The sequence below is a fragment of the Microcaecilia unicolor genome, chromosome 3 (genome assembly GCF_901765095.1).
Source record: "Microcaecilia unicolor chromosome 3, aMicUni1.1, whole genome shotgun sequence".
Lineage (NCBI taxonomy): Eukaryota > Metazoa > Chordata > Amphibia > Gymnophiona > Siphonopidae > Microcaecilia > Microcaecilia unicolor.
Genome location: NC_044033.1, coordinates 276,159,022 through 276,176,737, shown reverse-complemented (window position 1 = coordinate 276,176,737; position 17,716 = coordinate 276,159,022). Strand labels below are relative to the sequence as shown.

Here is a 17,716-nt window from a genome sequence, read left to right as displayed (position 1 = left end):
GGTCTAGAAAAGCTCCATCCTGCGTTGGTTCTGTTACCAACTGCTGGAACAATTCTTCCTATAGAGAATCCAAGATCCCCTTGCTTATAGACAACCCCGCAGCAGGGATGCCCCAATCAACGTCCGGCATATTAAAATCACTTATTAGTAATACTTCCCATTTCGTAGTTATCTTGTGAATGTCTTCAATTAAATTTCTGTCTATTTCTTCTGACTGTGAAGGATGACTGTATATCACAACAATGTAAATAAATTTCCATTCCCTCTTTCCAAATTAACCTTCAGTGTTTCGTCCTTATCTCGTATGTCCTGAAATTCTGTCACTTTAATATTATTCAACATATAATGCCACTCCTCCACTTTTTCCCCTACCCTTTCCTTCCTGAATAGATTATAGCCAAGCATAACTATAGCCCAGTTATGGTTCTCCGTGAACCACGTGTCTATGACTGCCACTAAATCTAAGTCAGATTCTACCATTACCTGTAGATCTAGAAAGGGCATTGATATAGAAAGCTCTCCAGATATTACTCTTCCCCCCTCCCATTTCCCTAAAGGTATTTGATGTTTTACATTCCGGAGGGTATTTAATGACTTTGGGGCTTTTCTCACCCATCCCCAGTGAATTTAGTTTAAAGTCCTCTTTAGTACATTAGCCAGTCTGTTACGGAAAACACTTCATCCCTTATTTGATAGATGAACACCAACTCTGCTCAGTAGCTCTTGGAACATCATCCCATAGCCTAGGAAACCAAAGTGCTCATGTTGGCACCATCCATACAGTCACATGTTCAGCTCTAACATGCAAGCTTCTCTCATTTAGCCTTTACCCTCAAAGGAAGGATTGATGAAAACACCACCTGTGCACCTGTCATGTCCGTGGTTGTGACTCCCCTTTTGCTCACCTAATTTCCCGATGTTCGACTTCCAAGATGGCTCCTGCCTGGCCAGCTTCCAAGATGGCTCCTGTCTGTCTTTCCTGTGTGCTCACTTCCTAAGTGTTCCAAGCCTCTCCTTGGTGTCAGTGTGTTCCCTGCTCCTGTCCTGCAGTAGGTGACATCATCAGTGAGAGCCTTTATAAGGAAGTGCTTTACTTGCATTCAGGGCCTTTGCATTGCCAAAAGGTCGTCAGGTTAGTCGGTATGCTGTTGCACTGTTTCTTAGCTTCGCTCTGGGCTCTTGCCCTTCTGCTTTGTCGTGTCTGTAGACTTTAGTCCTTCTGTTGTCTTGTTCTCTGTCGGTGCTTGCCTACTACTGGAGCTTCAGCCAGAGCTCTGCTCCCTGTCTGTGTTCGTAGCTACTGAAGCTTCAGCCATTGCTCTGCCCTCTGTCTGTGTTTGCCTACTACTGGAGCTTCAGCCAGAGCTCTGCTCCCTGTCTGTGTTTGTAGCTACTGAGCCTCTGCCATTGTTCTGCTCTCTGTCTGTGTTTGTGGCTACTGGAGCTTCAGCCATTGCTCTGCTCTCTGTCTGTGTTTGTTAGCTCCTGAAGCTTCAGCCATTGCTTAGCTCCCTGTCTCTGTTTGTAGCTACTGAAGCTTCAGCCATTGCTCAGCTCCCTGTCTCTGTTTGTAGCTACTGGAGCTTCAGCCATTGCTCTGCCCTTAGTCTGTCTGTGTTTGTGGCTACTAGAGCTTCAGCCATTGCTCTGCCCTTAGTCTGTCTGTGTTTGTGGCTACTGGAGCTTCAGCCATTGCTCTGCTCTCTGTCTGTGTTTGTTAGTTACTGGAGCTTCAGCCATTCTCCTGCTTCTGCCCAGCTTATGTGTATATCCTGAACCCTGCTTCTGACCAGCTTGTGTGTATATCCCGAACCCTGCTTCTGCCCAGCTTGTGTGTATATCTTGAACCCTGCTTCTGCCCAGCGTGTGTGTATAGCCTGAACCCTGCTTATGCCCAGCTTGTGTGTATATCCTGAACCATGCTTCTGCCCAGCTTATGTGTATATCCTGAACCCTGTTCCTGCCCAGCTTGTGTGTTTACCCTGAACCCCGCTTCTGCCAAGCTTGCATGTATATCCTGAACCCCGCTTCTGCCAAGCTTGTATATATTTCCTGACCCCTGCTCCTGCCAAGCTTGTATGTACATCCTAACCTCCACTTCTGCCAACTTGTATGTATAGCCTAGCCCCTGCTTCTGCCAAGCCTTTGTGCACGCCCTGTCTGCTTAGTCTATCTGTGTTTCTTGCCTAGTGGCTGCTTGGCAGCTTTCAGTCCTAGTCTAGTACTTTGCCTAGCCTCCCTCGTGTATCCTAGACCCAGTGTGGGTCCTGTGGGTCTTCAGTTCCTGCCCTGTCCTGCAAGTCCTGCTGGCCGCCTGCACCCAGGGGCTCAACTCCTGGGGAACAGTGGTCAAGCACAGGTGAAGCTGTTCCTGTTCTGCCTGTTCCAGCTTGCTAGCCTCAGCTGCAACTCCAGTCCGGGGTTCCAGTCCTGTTCTGCCTTGTCTCCGGTTTGGGGATGGTTTTGCTTGCCACTGCCGCTCCTCGGCAGTGGTCCAAGGGCTCATGAATTTAGTTCCTGCCTCGAGGACCTGACAGCACCTAACTGCTTCACCCCCTGTCCCAGAGCCTTGAACTCACGTGATAAGTTCAGTAGGATACCTAACAGTATCAAATTGTGCCAACATGGATGAGCAATATAGGACAGTGGCCTGATGAGTCTCGGCAAACTTTCTGCTACATCTTGAATCTTGGCAATAGGCAGACAGCACAATAACCTCCCTGGACATCATGTCTCTATACCCCTCAGAAGAGAATCACCAACCACCACTACCTTTCACTTCTTATTGGCTACTGATCCAGCAGCTTTGGGATATTTGAACGTTGTTTTCTCCTGCTCTTGAGATATTTTCAGCCCTTCTACCTCCAGGGCTCCAGAAGCTCCCCAGAACAAATACCATGCCCTGCCCTACCCTCCCCCTATTCCTCCAGAACCCTACTCGGGAGTCCACAAATCTTCTAAGACTGCCACGGTGGCAGTGGTCTCTCTCTGCTGCCACCTGGGTCGGCATCTCCTTCAAATGAGTGGAGGACTGGTCTAGTGGTTAGAGCACAGGTCTTGATATCCAGAGGTAGCCAGTTAAAATTCCACTGCTGTTTCTTGCGATCTTGGGCAAGTCACTTAACCCTTCATTGCATCAGGTACAAACTTAGATTATGAGCCCTCCAGGAACAGGGAAAGTATCCAGTGTACCTGAATGTAACTTACCTTGAGCTACTACTGAAAAGGTGTGAGCAAAATTCAAATTAAAACCATATAAGGAAGGGTGACTCCTAGCGATAGTACCATGAGGTTTCAGGCACCATTTTGAAGGAGGCGCTGACCTGACCAACAGCAAAAAGGGATCACTGGTGCCGCGGCTCTATTAGAAGTTCTGCAGACCCCCAGGTAGGGTTCGGTGAGGGGATGGAGTGGTATCTGTTACAGGGGAGAGGGATGAGGCACTTGTGCTGGTGGGGCCAGGGTTCTAATTTGGGGAGGGCTACTTCCTTTGTCAATGCTTGAGATTGAGGTGGAGGCCAACAAAACATGAGTCAGGAGGGGGAAGTACTGTATGTATGTGTGTGTGGGGGAGGGGTTTGGGAGTACTGCCGCAGCCTGGTGAGCTATTTATTTATTTATATTCTGGCCTGCACCATGTTATATGTGGTGTCTGATAGAACGTTAACTGCCCTGTGCGGTAAATGTAGGGTGGCCAAACCCCCTGCAGTTCTGAACAGCCTTTGCACACTATACAGTAAAATTTGAGAGAACGTTGATGCAGATCAGTTTACCCTTACTATTTACAAATTCTACTTGTCTTTTCAACTTAGTTGACCTGTTATAATATTCCCTTCTAAATGGAAATTTTAACAGGAGACTGCTGTAAAATTCTTTTGAAACTGTGCTCTATATGAACACACCACCAGAAGAATCTGATTTTAGAAAACCCCATTCCATTTTATCATTTTTCAATATTGTATTACAATAATGCAAACTTGTTTTCTTAAATGTTACTGCATGTATGAATTTCCTGTAGGGATGTGTATTTATTATTCCTGATTTACAACCTTTTTGAAATAATTCACCCAAGGCAGTGCACAGCAAGTATAACCTAGACATAGGCAATAAACAATTACAACAGGAAAATATTCAAATATTACAGTGAAAGCCCTCAGCTTCTTCTGCCACAGAATAACCTGCTTGTCAATATTATGCATTGCTGTTTCAAGTAGTAAAGGTATACTAGAACTATCATTTATACACCCTACATACAATTAATTTCTGTTGTAGTTTCAGTTAAGGACATCAAAAACACAATTTTTTTTTTTTTAGATTTTACTATAAGGACAGATAAGAACATGACATGCCAGGCTGGTTTAGAAATAGGACGCTGGACTGGTCTAACAGTGGCCAATGCGGGTCACTTGGAAGGTGCCTGGCAGATTTCAGTAGGAAACTCTATTTCATACGGTGTTTCCCCAGAAGAGATAGAGACACCAAAGTTGGTCTGGTTAATAATTATTTATAGACCTCTCCTTCAGAAACTTGTTCATACCTCTTTTAAAATGTGAAATTATGGTTAAAGCTAGTACTATACCTGACAACAAATTCCACAACTGAAAACAAATGAACTACAGTTCTCCTCCATCAATAAACCATAACTCTGTGTACCCAGGGCCGGTCTTAGCAAGTGCGGGGCCCTATGCATAGGCGGTCGGTGGCCCAACTGTTTGGGGAGGCTAAAGGGGGTGGAGTTAGGGGTGGAGCCAGGGGCGGAGCTTATAGCCACAATTAACACAGAAAAAAATAAGTAAAAATAAAATAGTCACAATTAATACCTTTTATTAATTTAGATATTAGATATGTATCATATGTCAAAGAATAAAGTGGTTGCTCAAAGCATATACTAACCATAATCGCTCAACTGCAAAACACTATGCACAAATTTGTGCAAAAACACACTCAGAACCTTACTGTACCATAACACTAGGCAGACCCTAATACACCAATATACCACCCATATAGAAAATGCACACCATCAACAATATGAAACAAGGGATCATAATATCACAATTCTCATGTAGAGCCACAAAACACCCTTTTAGGGTGGATAGTGTTCACAATGAGCTCCTTTTATTAACAACTACATGTAGATCCTTCAAGAGGTAGTGTGTCATGATTTAGGCTCTAAAACCCTTTTTGATGTTTTGGTGCCACCTCAGTAAAGCCAATACACAATCTCTCCACTGCAAAACACTATACACAAACTTGTGCAAAAACACACTCATAACCTTACCAAACCATAACAGCACTAATTCCAAGGACAGGACGAGCTACAACCTTATGCGTGGAAAAGCAGCACTGTAATTACACCAGGCTCTAAAACACCAGTACACTACCTAGTGAAACAAAAAAAACCCCCAAAAGGGCTGTAAATACTACACACTAGTAGAATACTGCACCTTGATTACACATGAAAAACACATGACACAACAGATATGAAGGCAAAACTGGAAAGTTACCTCAAGAAGTCAGACTCAGCATGCAGCAATACTAGAAAAATTGAAACTTACATGCAAATATCACAGATGTACATTTCCAAAAGCTGACATATTCCAGTTAATAAATTCTGAATAAAATACTTTTTTCTACCTTTGTTGTCTGATCATTTAGTTTTTCTATTTGCTTTGGTCCCAGTGTCTTCTTTCCATTTGATATTTTTTCTCTCAACATTTCCACCATCCTCCTGTGTCCTTCTGCATCCTGTCTACCATCTGTAGCCCTGTCCCTATCCTTTCTCCAGTTTCAGCATCTGCCCTCAAAGTGTTCAAATCCAGCCCTTAAATTCAGCAATTTTCCCTCCATCCATATCCAGCATGTGTCCCCTCCCCTCCATCCATGTGCATGAACTTCCTCTGTCTTTCCTCCCCTCCATCCATGTCCAGCACATTTCTCCTCTCTTCCCTCCCCTCCCCTCCATCCATCCATGTCCAGCACCTTCCCTCTTTCCCTTCTACCCTTCCATCCAGTGTCATCCCTCTTTCTCTCTCCATCCTTCTACCCATTACCCTCTCCCAATCCTTCCGTCTATTGTCTCCCTCTCCTTCCATCCATTGTCTCCCTCTATCTCCCCTTCCTTCTAAACAGTTCTCTCTCTCGACCCTTTTCCATTCAACATGTCCTCTCTATCCCCATCCTTCCAGTGTCTTTCCTCTTTCCCTCCCTACCCTTACGTCCAGTGTCTTCCCTCTTTCTCCCTCCTTTCATTCAGCATTTCTCCGTCTGACAGCTAGGGTCTCCCCCAGTTTCTCCCCAGCAGCTTCTCTCTCTCTCCTGCCCATGTCCCCTCTTTCTCTCCCCATCTTTCCACTAATCTCTCTCTCTCTCTCCTCTTCTATCCAGCATCTTCTCTCTGGCTCTCCCCTGCTCTCTTCCATGCCCCCTCTTTCTCTCCCCATCTCTCTCTCTGGCTCTCCCCTGCTCTCTTCCATGTCCCCTCTTTCTCTCCCCATCTCTCTCTGACTCCCCCCTGCTCTTTTGCATGTCCCTGGCTCTCCCCTGCACTTTTTCACTTTCTCTCTCTCTCCTCCAGCGTCCTCATGCATCCCACCTTTCTCTTCCCTCCCCTTCTTGCTTCCATCACTCTCACTCCTTTCTCCACCCCCTTTTCCCATTCCCTGCCATTGCTTTCCTTCCTCCCTCTTCCCCTTAGATGTGGCACCTCACATCCTCCTCTCTCCACCCCTTTCCCTTTGGTGTGGCAGCTGGCTGGCATGATGCATCACCCCACCACTCGCTCCCCCCCCCCCCCGGACTAGTTCGGTATCGGTCTCCCCCTCCGCTCCTGTCATGTCTTTGAACTTGGAGGCTTCCTTCCGGTAGCAGCAGCAGCAGCATCGGCAATGATGTAAGCGCTGCTTTCAGCCTGCCCCGGAAGCACTCTCTGTACAGTTTCCCGCGTAGGAGGGACGCTGTCCAGAGAGTGCTTCCGGGGCAGGCTGAAAGCAGCGCTTACATCATTGCGATGCTGCTGCTGCTACTGGAAGGAATCCTTGACGTTCAAAGACGACGTGATAGGACAGGAGCAGAGGGGGAGAGTGATACGGCAGTAGTCGGGGGAGGGGGGGCGGTAAAGATCGCAGGTCCACGCACCAGTCGGGGGGGGGGGGGGGGGGGGAGATGTTCAAGGCAGCGGGAGCTGCACCCGGGCGGTCCGGTCCGCCCCTGCTGCACTTCTGGCTGGGGAGGCTTAGCCTCCCCAAGCCTCTTATACCGGGCGCCTATGGCCCTATGCAGACCAATCTGGTGGAACCCCATCCTAGCCCCACCCACCCTAGCTCTGCCCCCACCCTAGCTCCACCCCATTGATAAGATTATTCCATTTTTAGAACATTTTTTTATTTATGAAATTTCAAATAAAGACAAATGAAGCTAAACTTGTACAAAAAAACTGATTGAAATAATAAGCACAATGCTATCATGAAACCTCCCCTCCCCAGAAATTATTCTTTTCAAGTCCACTACAATTAGTAGTTCCAATTCTCATAACAAAGGAGAATAAAGGAAAAATATTAAGAAAAGATCCAGTACTTTCAAATGCCCCTATTATTCTGTAACCCATCAAACCAGAGAGGCAAGTAGCCACATCAGTTACTAAAATAGTTTGAACTGATTGTACCTACTTTATATCAGATTTTGCTACTTCATGATTTCCATTCTCAGATTTTAGCTTAGTAATCTTTTCTTCCTGTGATTGCAGTCTAGCTTCCAAATGATTAATTCGAGGTGTCATATCATTAATTACTGGAAGCAGTGTTTTAGCTAAATCTGCTATTGCCATCCAAATTTTTATCAGGAGAAATATCTGCAGATCTATGTGAAAATAACCCAGATATGTTAGAAACAGCCTCTTCCAAGCCAGAAGATCTTACTTGCTCAGCTTCTCCAGCAACTAATGTTGTTGGGCCAAATTCCTCTCAGGGAGGCAGACATTTCCAACCCTTGCACCGTCCGCAAGCGTCGTTAGATGAGAGAGAGACTTCTCCTGATCTCCTGCCTGCATGGAATCCAATTTCGATTTGGCATAAGTGCACAACTGTTGGCGTCAGCAACGATGGCTCACCTCACGTCCTCACCAACTCCGACCAGGCTCCAGCTTTTCCCGCTCAGTGACTCCCGCCCTCACGTCCAGAAACAGGAAATACATCAGAAGGCGGGACATTGAGCGGGAAGCTGGAGCCTGGAGGTGAGCCATCGCGCTGCAACTGTCTGTCGTCGCCTTCAGGGGCGGGGCCGTCGCTGCCTGGGCTGGCTCGCTGGCATCGCTCAGTTAGTCGCCGGGGTCCGGGGACTCGGGAGCTGACGGTGGGCTCAGCGGGCCCAAGCCGGGAGTGGGCACCACGCCGGTGGTGACGGGAGCGGAGCGGCCGAGCCGTGGGAATGGGGATCATCTCAGGCGGTGGAGGTCGGAGCGGAGGCACGAGCGAGGCAGAGTTGAGCGCGGGGCCCCCTTAGGCGCGGGGCCCTATGCGGTCGCCTTGGTCGCCTCTGCCTAAGACCGGCCCTGTGTGTACCCAAAGGTAAATCCTTGGATTCTGAATGATGTTACCAAGTTATCAGTGGCTGATACCATATCTGGCTTCCTAGAGGACAGCATTCTCAGAAGATATATGCTTTTGGCCTTGTCATAGAAAGAAATGGTCACAAGCTTACTTCAAAATCAAAGTTCTTCTCTCATTGTTAAGGCACACGTTAGCATTTCCACGCCTTTCACACAATCACGCACCTTACCTACAATGATGAGGAGTGCAAAAACGGCCAGTGTTAGTGATGATCCACTGCTGATCATGTTGACAAGTAACTGGAATAGAGGATATAGCAATAATGAGGCCCAAAACAGCCAGTTTAAAAGAGTCCATGGTCTCCGAGGTGAAACAATAGGAGTGCCAGGAAAGACTCCTGTTCTGTAGTATCCCTCTTGAAAGATATCCTGGGTACAGTACAAAAATATAAAAGTCTTCATTAGTCATAACACTGCCACGTGCACTAAAAAGTTTAACCTTTAAGCTAAAGTATTTGTTGAGTGATGGGTAGGGGAAGGGTAACCATGGTGTCTGTGTGTAGGCTTTAACTACTGTGTTACATTGCTGGCCAATATTATCTCAGTTCTTGACATGTGCATTAGATTGCCAAGCTTCCTTTTTGCAAAGCACAAAACATGAGTTAGGGCCCAACACTGAAACCATTTAACCAGGTAGAAGAAGCTCAGCACCCTGGCCACTGGTATTCAGCAGCACTTAACAATGCCCTGCTGCTCAATATCAGCTCTGACTGCTGTGGCACTGTCTTGTTACTACAGGGGTGGTCCATTGGCGGAACTTGGGTGGAGCTGGTACTTAACTGGATAGTGGCGATATTCAGTTCGCTAACTGGTTAAGTAAGCAGATAAAGTTAGAACAGTAAAAAAGGTTGTCATAATTTTATCTGCCAAGCTAACTACACACTGATCTGAATATTAACCAGTATGTGGTTAGCTTCTGGGTGGATGCTGTGACCCACATATTCAATGCCAGTGCCTGGACCTGGCCCAGCATCGAATATCCAGGCTCAGTTCACCCTGCAATGGTTAGTGGATTTAAAACCACTGAATGCTGCAGGTTGAATATTATCCCCTTAGTGTTTTGTTTTGCAGTATCCATAGAAAACTTCATTGATCTAAAAATCACAAATCATGCACATTCTGAGTTTTCCATGTACAGTTTGTATGGCTTTATGTTTGTCAGATTTTTGAATCCCTCATGCAGGCATTTGTTTAAACACAGCTGTTGTTGACCATCAAATAAAGGCTGTTGGCTTATGACTGCTTCTCTTTTGGCTGTCTCCACTCTTTGCATTGCTGTTTGATCCGAATGGTTAGTTCCTTTCTATGTTTCTCCAGCATTAATTTCTGACCATAAATTAGGTCAAGTAAGAACAGTGGTTCTAAACCTTTCTTCTATTGTGACACACCTGACAGACCATGTTTATGGCTATGTATGAAAAATGAGCCCATATATTTAATGTCGTTAAAAGTGACACAAGGGATACAAAATACAATATTATTAACCGAATGTACTGTTTTAAAAAGTAGAGAGGTGTGGTAGCCGTGTTAGTCCACTCTTAAAGGTTATCAATAGAAATCAAACAAAATAAAACATGGAAAAGAAAATAAGATGATACCTTTTTTATTGGACATAACTTAATACATTTCTTGATTAGCTTTCGAAGGTTGCCCTTCTTCCTCAGATCGGAAATAAGCAAATGAGGTAGCAGATAGTATATATGAGAGAAACATCAAAGCATTACTTTGACTGTCTGACAGAGTGGGAGGGTGGGGGTATGTATGGGGACATCGAAGCATTTCATTGATATTCTAACAGAATGGGTGTTGGTAGGTGAGAGGAGGGTAATCTTTAAATAACAATAAAAATCAGACAAAAGATTGCCAATTAATACTGTCAAGTACTAAGCATGATGTACTTAGGAACAACAAACATAGTTTGAAATGTCTATATGCGAATGCCAGGAGCCTAAGAAATAAGATGGGGGAGTTGGAATATATTGCACTAAATGAAAAATTAGATATAATAGGCATCTCTGAGACCTGGTGGAAGGAGGATAACCAGTGGGACACTGTCATACCGGGGTACAAATTATATCGTAGTGATAGGGTGAATCGGATTGGTGGAGGGGTAGCATTGTATATTAACGAGAGCCTTGAATCAAATAGATTGAAATTCTGCAGGAAACAAACACTCCTTGGAATCACTGTGGATTGAAATTCCATGTGCAAAGGGGAAAAGGATAGTGATAGGAGTGTACTACCGTCCGCCTGGCCAGGACGAACAGACGGATGCGGAAATGTTAAAGGAAATCAGGGACGCAAACAAACTGGGCACACAATAATAATGGGGGATTTCAATTACCCGCATATAGACTGGGTTAATGTAACATCTGTACACGCAAGGGACATAAGATTTCTTGATGAAATCAAGGACAGCTTCATGGAACAGCTAGTTCAGGAGCCGACAAGAGAAGGAAAAATACTAGACTTAGTCCTTAGTGGTGCTCATGATCTAGTGCAGGGGGTAACGATACGAGGGCCGCTTGATAACAGTGATCATAATTATGATCGGTTTTGATATTGGCATTGAAGGAAGTGAAACTAGGAAATCAAGTACGCTAACGTTTAACTATAGAAAAGGTGATTACGACAAAATGAGAAAAATGGTGAAAAAAAGACTGAAAGGAGCAGCTCGCAGAGTAAAAAACTTGCATCAGGCGTGGATGCTGTTTAAAAACACCATCCTGGAGGTTCAGGACAAATATATTCCACGTATTAGAAAAAAGGGAAAAAAGACTAAACGTCAGCCGGCGTGGCTAAACAGTAAGATAAAGGAAATCATTAGAGCCAAAAAACAATCCTTCAGAAAGTGGAGAAGAGAACCAACTGAAAGTAACAGGATAGATCATAAGGAATGCCAAGCCAAATGCAAAGCGGAGATAAGGAGGGCAAAAAAAGGACTTTGAGAAGAAATTAGCTTTGGAAGCAAAAATACATAGTAAAAATTTTTTTAGATACATTAAAAGCAGGAAACCGGCCAAAGAGTCGGTTGGGCCGCTGGACGAAAATGGTGTTAAAGGGGCGATCAAGGAGGACAAAGCCGTAGCGGAGAAATTAAATGAATTCTTTGGTCTTCACCGAGGAGGATTTGGGGGGGACACCGGTGCCGGAAAGAATATTTGAAGCGGGGGAGTCGGAGAAACTAAACAAATTCTCTGTAACCTTGGAGGATGTAATGGGTCAGTTCAGCAAGCTGAAGAGTAGTAAATCACCGGGACCTGATGGTATTCATCCCAGAGTATTAATAGAACTAAAAAATGAACTTGCGGAGCTACTGTTAGAAATATGCAATCTGTCCCTAAAATCGAGTGTAGTACCGGAAGACTGGAGGGTAGCCAATGTTACTCCGATTTTTAAGAAGGGTTCCAGAGGAGATCCGGGAAATTATAGACCGGTGAGTCTGACGTCGGTGCCGGGCAAGATGGTGGAGGCTATTATTAAGAATAAAATTGCAGAGCATATACAAAAACATGGACTGATGAGACAAAGTCAGCACGGATTTAGTGAAGGGAAGTCTTGCCTCACCAATCTAATGCATTTTTTTGAGGGGGTAAGCAAACATGTGGACAATGGGGAGCCGGTTGATATTGTATATCTGGATTTTCAGAAGGCGTTTGACAAAGTGCCGCACGAAAGACTCCTGAAGAAATTGCAGAGTCATGGAATCGGAGGTGGGTATTATTATGGATTAAGAACTGGTTGAAAGATAGGAAGCAGAGAGTAGGATTGCGTGGCCAGTATTCTCAGTGGAGGAGGGTAGTTAGTGGGGTCCCGCAGGGGTCTGTGCTGGGTCCGTTGCTTTTTAATGTATTTATAAATGACCTAGAGATGGGAATAACTAGTGAGGTAATTAAATTCGCCGATGACACAAAATTATTCAGGGTCGTCAAGTCGCAGGAGGAATGTGAACAATTACAGGAGGACCTTGCGAGACTGGGAGAATGGGCGTGCAAGTGGCAGATGAAGTTCAATGTTGACAAGTGCAAAGTGATGCATGTGGGTAAGAGGAACCCGAATTATAGCTACGTCTTGCAATGGTTCCGCGTTAGGAGTTACGGATCAAGAAAGGGATCTGGGTGTCGTCGTCGATGATACGCTGAAACCTTCTGCTCAGTGTGCTGCTGCGGCTAGGAAAGCGAATAGAATGTTGGGTGTTATTAGGAAGGGTATGGAGTCCAGGTGTGCGGATGTTATAATGCCGTTGTATCGCTCCATGGTGCGACCGCACCTGGAGTATTGTGTTCAGTACTGGTCTCCGTATCTCAAAAAAGATACAGTAGAATTGGAAAAGGTACAGCGAAGGGCGACGAAAATGATAGTGGGGATGGGACGACTTTCCTATGAAGAGAGGCTGAGAAGGCTAGGGCTTTTCAGCTTGGAGAAGAGACGGCTGAGGGGAGATATGATAGAAGTGTATAAAATAATGAGTGGAATGGATCGGGTGGATGTGAAGCGACTGTTCACGCTATCCAAAAATACTAGGACTAGAGGGCATGAGTTGAAGCTACAGTGTGGTAAATTTAAAATGAATCGGAGAAAAGTTTTCTTCACCCAACGTGTAATTAGACTCTGGAATTCATTGCCGGAGAACGTGGTACGGGCGGTTAGCTTGACGGAGTTTAAAAAGGGGTTAGATAGATTCCTAAAGGACAAGTCCATAGACCGCTATTAAATGGACTTGGAAAAATTCCGCATTTTTAGGTATAACTTGTCTGGAATGTTTTTACGTTTGGGGAGTGTGCCAGGTGCCCTTGACCTGGATTGGCCACTGTCGGTGACAGGATGCTGGGCTAGATGGACCTTTGGTCTTTCCCAGTATGGCACTACTTATGTACTTATGTACTTATGTACTTAATAAACAGAGAAATAAACAGAGAAATACAGCTTATGTTTTATAATGAGTTAGAAAACCCAGATCCTTATTAAGTCCTGTTTGTTGGGTGTCAAAATATTCAATCATTCTTATTTCAAAGGTCTTACGTTCCTGTATTGTTTTAAAATTACCTTTCAGTATTCTTACTGTGAAATCACTGGTGCAGTGTTCTGGTCTAGTGAAGTGTTGGCCCACAGGGGTGGGGGCCTGACTGGCACCGGCTATTTTCATGTAATGTCTGTGTAGATTGAATCTTGTCTTAAGCATCTGGCCTGTTTCTCCAATATAGCATCCTTCGTTACATTTCTTACACTGAATGATATATACCACATTGGAAGATGAGCATGTAAAATAGTCCTTTTTGTTGAATATTTTTCCTTTGTGAATGACTGTGGGGTCTTGTGAAATGTTTTGGCATAGTTTGCAGCTGGTTGTGTTACACATGAACGTGCCCTTTTCTTTTTCCATCTGTGTTGGAAGTTTACTTCTGATTAGCTTGTGTTTTAAATTTGGTGGCTGTCGGAAGGCCAGCACTGGTGGGGATGGGAATATCTCTTTCAGTAATTCATCTTCCTGAAGTAGTGGCTGTAGGTCTCTTATGATTTTCCTCAGTTTCTCCAGCTCTGGGTTGTATGTCACTACAAGGGGAATTCTGTCGTTGGCTTTTTTTTCTTTGTACTGTAGTAGATTTCCCTGGGTGTTTTGAGGGAGGAGGCAATATTCTTGGAGATTATTTTGGGGTTGTAGCCTTTCTGTTTGAAGGATGCAGTCAGGGTTTCAAGGTGTCTGTCTCTATCCTCTGGGTCCGAGCAGATACGGTGGTATCTTGTGGCTTGGCTGTAATAATGGATCTTTTTGTATGTGAAGGGTGGAAGCTGGAGTTGTGGAGGTAGCTGCATCTGTCTGTGGGTTTCTTGTACATAGATGTTTGTATACAGCCATCACTGATTGAGACTGTGGTGTCCAAAAAATTGACTTTTTCTGGGGAGTAGTCAATTTTGAATCTGACTGTAGGATGGTATATGTATTGAAGGAATAGTAAAATTGTTTCAGAGTTTCTTCCCCCTCCGTCCAAATCATAAAAATGTCATCGATGTACCGGTAGTATTTTAGAGGTTTGGTCTGGTATGTATTCAGAAATGTCTCTTCCATGTCAGCCATAAAAAGGTTGGCATATTGGGGTGCTGTCCTGGTGCCCATTGCAGTGCCCATTATTTGTAGATAGATATCATTGTTAAGTGGAAGTAGTTGTGAGTTAAAATGAATTTGATTAATTTTGTAATAGTTTCTGGTGAGTATTGATGGTCCAGTGTGGTTATTTTTAGGAGTCTTCCACATGCAGCTATGCCATCTGCATGTGGAATGTTGCTGTATAGTGATTCTACATCCATCATGACCAGAAGGGTGTTTGGTGGTAATTGTTTGATATTTTTCAATTTATTCAGAAAGTCTGTGGTGTCTTGTATGAAGCTGTTAGTTTTGTGCACGAGAGGTTTCAGAATTCCCTCTATGAGTCCAGATATTTTCTCCTTGAGCGTGCCATACCTGATATGATTGGTCTGCCCGGGTTTCCAGGTTTGTGGATTTTGGGTAACATGTAGAATGTGCCCACAGAAGGCTGGTTTGGTATGAGTTTCTTCAGATGTGGCTGTGCTTGTGTAGGAAATGTTCTGATAAGACCCCACACAGGATTATACAAAGCAGCTAAAAGATCTTATCAGAACATTTCCTACACAAGCACATGTGCTTTACCTGTAATAGGTATTCTCTGTAGACAACAGGATACCAGTCTCACACATAGGGACATCATTTAATGAAGCCGAAGGCTGAAGCAACTGTAAACAATGCTTAAAGCTATCTAGAGAGTTCTGGTGTTATGTGCTGGAGTTTCTGAAATATCACAGCAATGCAGACTACATCTGTTCCATTCACTGCTATTTCCTGGAGATGTCAACTGAATGGGGAGTGTTTTGTGAGGACTGGTATCCTGCTAACTTCATACAATTGAATGTCTGTTACACATAAGCTACTTCTCTTTCTGAGGACAGTGGCAGAATAGCAATCCTTATATATGGAAATCTTTAGCTACAGTTTGTTTTTAAATAAAACAAAAAAGGAAAATGTTAAAGTCAAGGGGCAAAGTTATCAGTGTCAATTTTGAGCAGGATGAAAAAAATTTGAAACATCTATGGTAAATCTACCATAGATTGTTGTACATGGAAATAATGGTAGTAACAAGAAATTCTTGATAGGATTCACAGTTTGTCTGGTTATGCTGGTTTGTGATGACAACTACTGTACAGTATATAATAAATGTTCATTTTTGTTGTTCAACAATAAATGTGAATTCTTCTTCATGAAAAAATAAGACATCCCCTGAAAATAAGACCTAGCGCATCTTTGGGAGCAAAAATTAATATAAGACTCTGTCTTATTTTTGGGGAAACAGGGTACTACTACAAATCATTAGTAGGTACTTTTCTGTTCCTGTAGAGAGGTAGGGAGGGGCTGCAGATTGAGTGCATTTGTAGGTTAGTAGGAGAAGCTTGAACTGTATGCGGTACCTGATCGGAAGCCAGTGAAGTGACTTGAGGAGAGGGGTGATATGAGCATATCAGTCCATGCGGAAGATAAGACGTGCGGCAGAGTTCTGAACGGATTGAAGGGGGGATAGATGGCTACGTGGGAGCTCCAACCCTCGTCGTCTCTTCACCACAACAAAAATGAACATTTATTATATATTGTACCGTAGTTGTCACCACAAACCAGCATAACCAGACAAACTGTGAATCCTATCAATAATTTCTTGTTACTACCATTATTTCCATGTACAACAATCTATGGTAGATTTACCGATCCCGATATTTATGAACACAAAGCAAGATTTATTCAATGACAATCATGTCATCATCTTCTGGAACATCTTCATAACAATCCAAACCCTGAATTTCCTGGTGAATTTCTTGTGACTCTGTTTCTTTCAGAATCATTGGCCCAAATCTCTCATGTCTAGCAATAGCACTGTCCTTAAATGAGTACTTCTTGTCAAGATAGCCTGCTCGTAGTGCATTTGCAATGCAACTGTCAGTGATTTTCTCCCATGAATTCTTCACCCAAGTCACAACCTCTTGCAGTTTAGGCTTCACAAAGTTTCCACGCTAATTTCTCTCCATTCTATTTTCAATGTAGTCAATTTCCATACGCAAATTGTCCTTGAATGGCTTGTTTATTGCAATATCAAGAATCTGGAGCTAGGCCGTCATTCCTGCGGGAATCATTGTTTGATCTATTTTTCTTTTGTGAAGAATTTTTTCATGTCTTTAGCGCGGTGTGTGCTGGCTGAATCCCAGACTAGCAGACCTCTTTGGCTCCCTCGCATAACAAGCGGCAACATTAAATCGACCCACTTCCTTATAACTGCTTGTGTGGCCCAGGCTTTTTCAGTTTCAAGAATAAAATGCCTGAAACATATTCAATCTTATCCTTCTTGCCCTTAGAAATTATTAAAGGTGGGACTTTAGTGCCATCCAGATGAATTGCCAAAATACAGGTAACACGTGCACTTTCATAAGCAGTGGAGGGAATGTACACTGAGGAGGCAGCGCTGCGTATGCCTTGTAGCGCTATAGAAATGCTAAATAGTAGTAGTAGTAGTAGAGGCACCCGCTGTTCAATTGTTGTTTGAGATTCTTGGCCCATAAACACTGCAGTTTCATCCATAGCAATCATGTTGGAAACACTGTATTTAGAGAAGTCAGCGTCATCAATAAAGGACTTGAATGCAAATGCACGTTTAATAATTTCAGCATCTTCCAGCCTAAACAGTGTTGTGGATCTTCTTAAAGACAGTTCACTTCGCTGAAGGAAATTATCCAGCCAGTGTTGTGATGCTTTGAATTCTTCGGGGGCTATTTCGAACTGTGGTGCCATTGCAAGGGCAAATTCTTGAATCTGAGCCCTATTCACAACCAAAGCCTTTGCTCTCCTGTCAACAACCCATTCACAGATCAGGTCTTCCAGCTCGGAAAATAATGGTTGCCGACCTGATCCACACTTGCGCTTTTTAGCATTTCCATTGTCCACTTGTTGACTGAAGTTACCGTAATCTGCTCGCCATTTTCGGACCAATCGGATACTAAACATCTTCTCTTTGCAGAAAGCAGTAAGATTTTTGCCCCAAGAGACTTTCACTATTCCTT

General features: G+C 44.0%; 1 protein-coding gene across 6 annotated transcripts in view; it reads right to left on the bottom strand.

The window, feature by feature from the left end:
• The window catches only part of AGPAT4 (1-acylglycerol-3-phosphate O-acyltransferase 4), a 507,427-nt gene that overhangs the window by 69,843 nt on the left and 419,868 nt on the right, over positions 1-17,716 (bottom strand). For all 6 annotated transcript variants that reach the window (XM_030198100.1, XM_030198095.1, XM_030198098.1 and 3 more), the window contains one exon: positions 8,773-8,971. In XM_030198100.1, the coding sequence (XP_030053960.1) occupies positions 8,773-8,971 (199 nt within the window). The remainder of the gene's footprint in view (positions 1-8,772; positions 8,972-17,716) is intronic.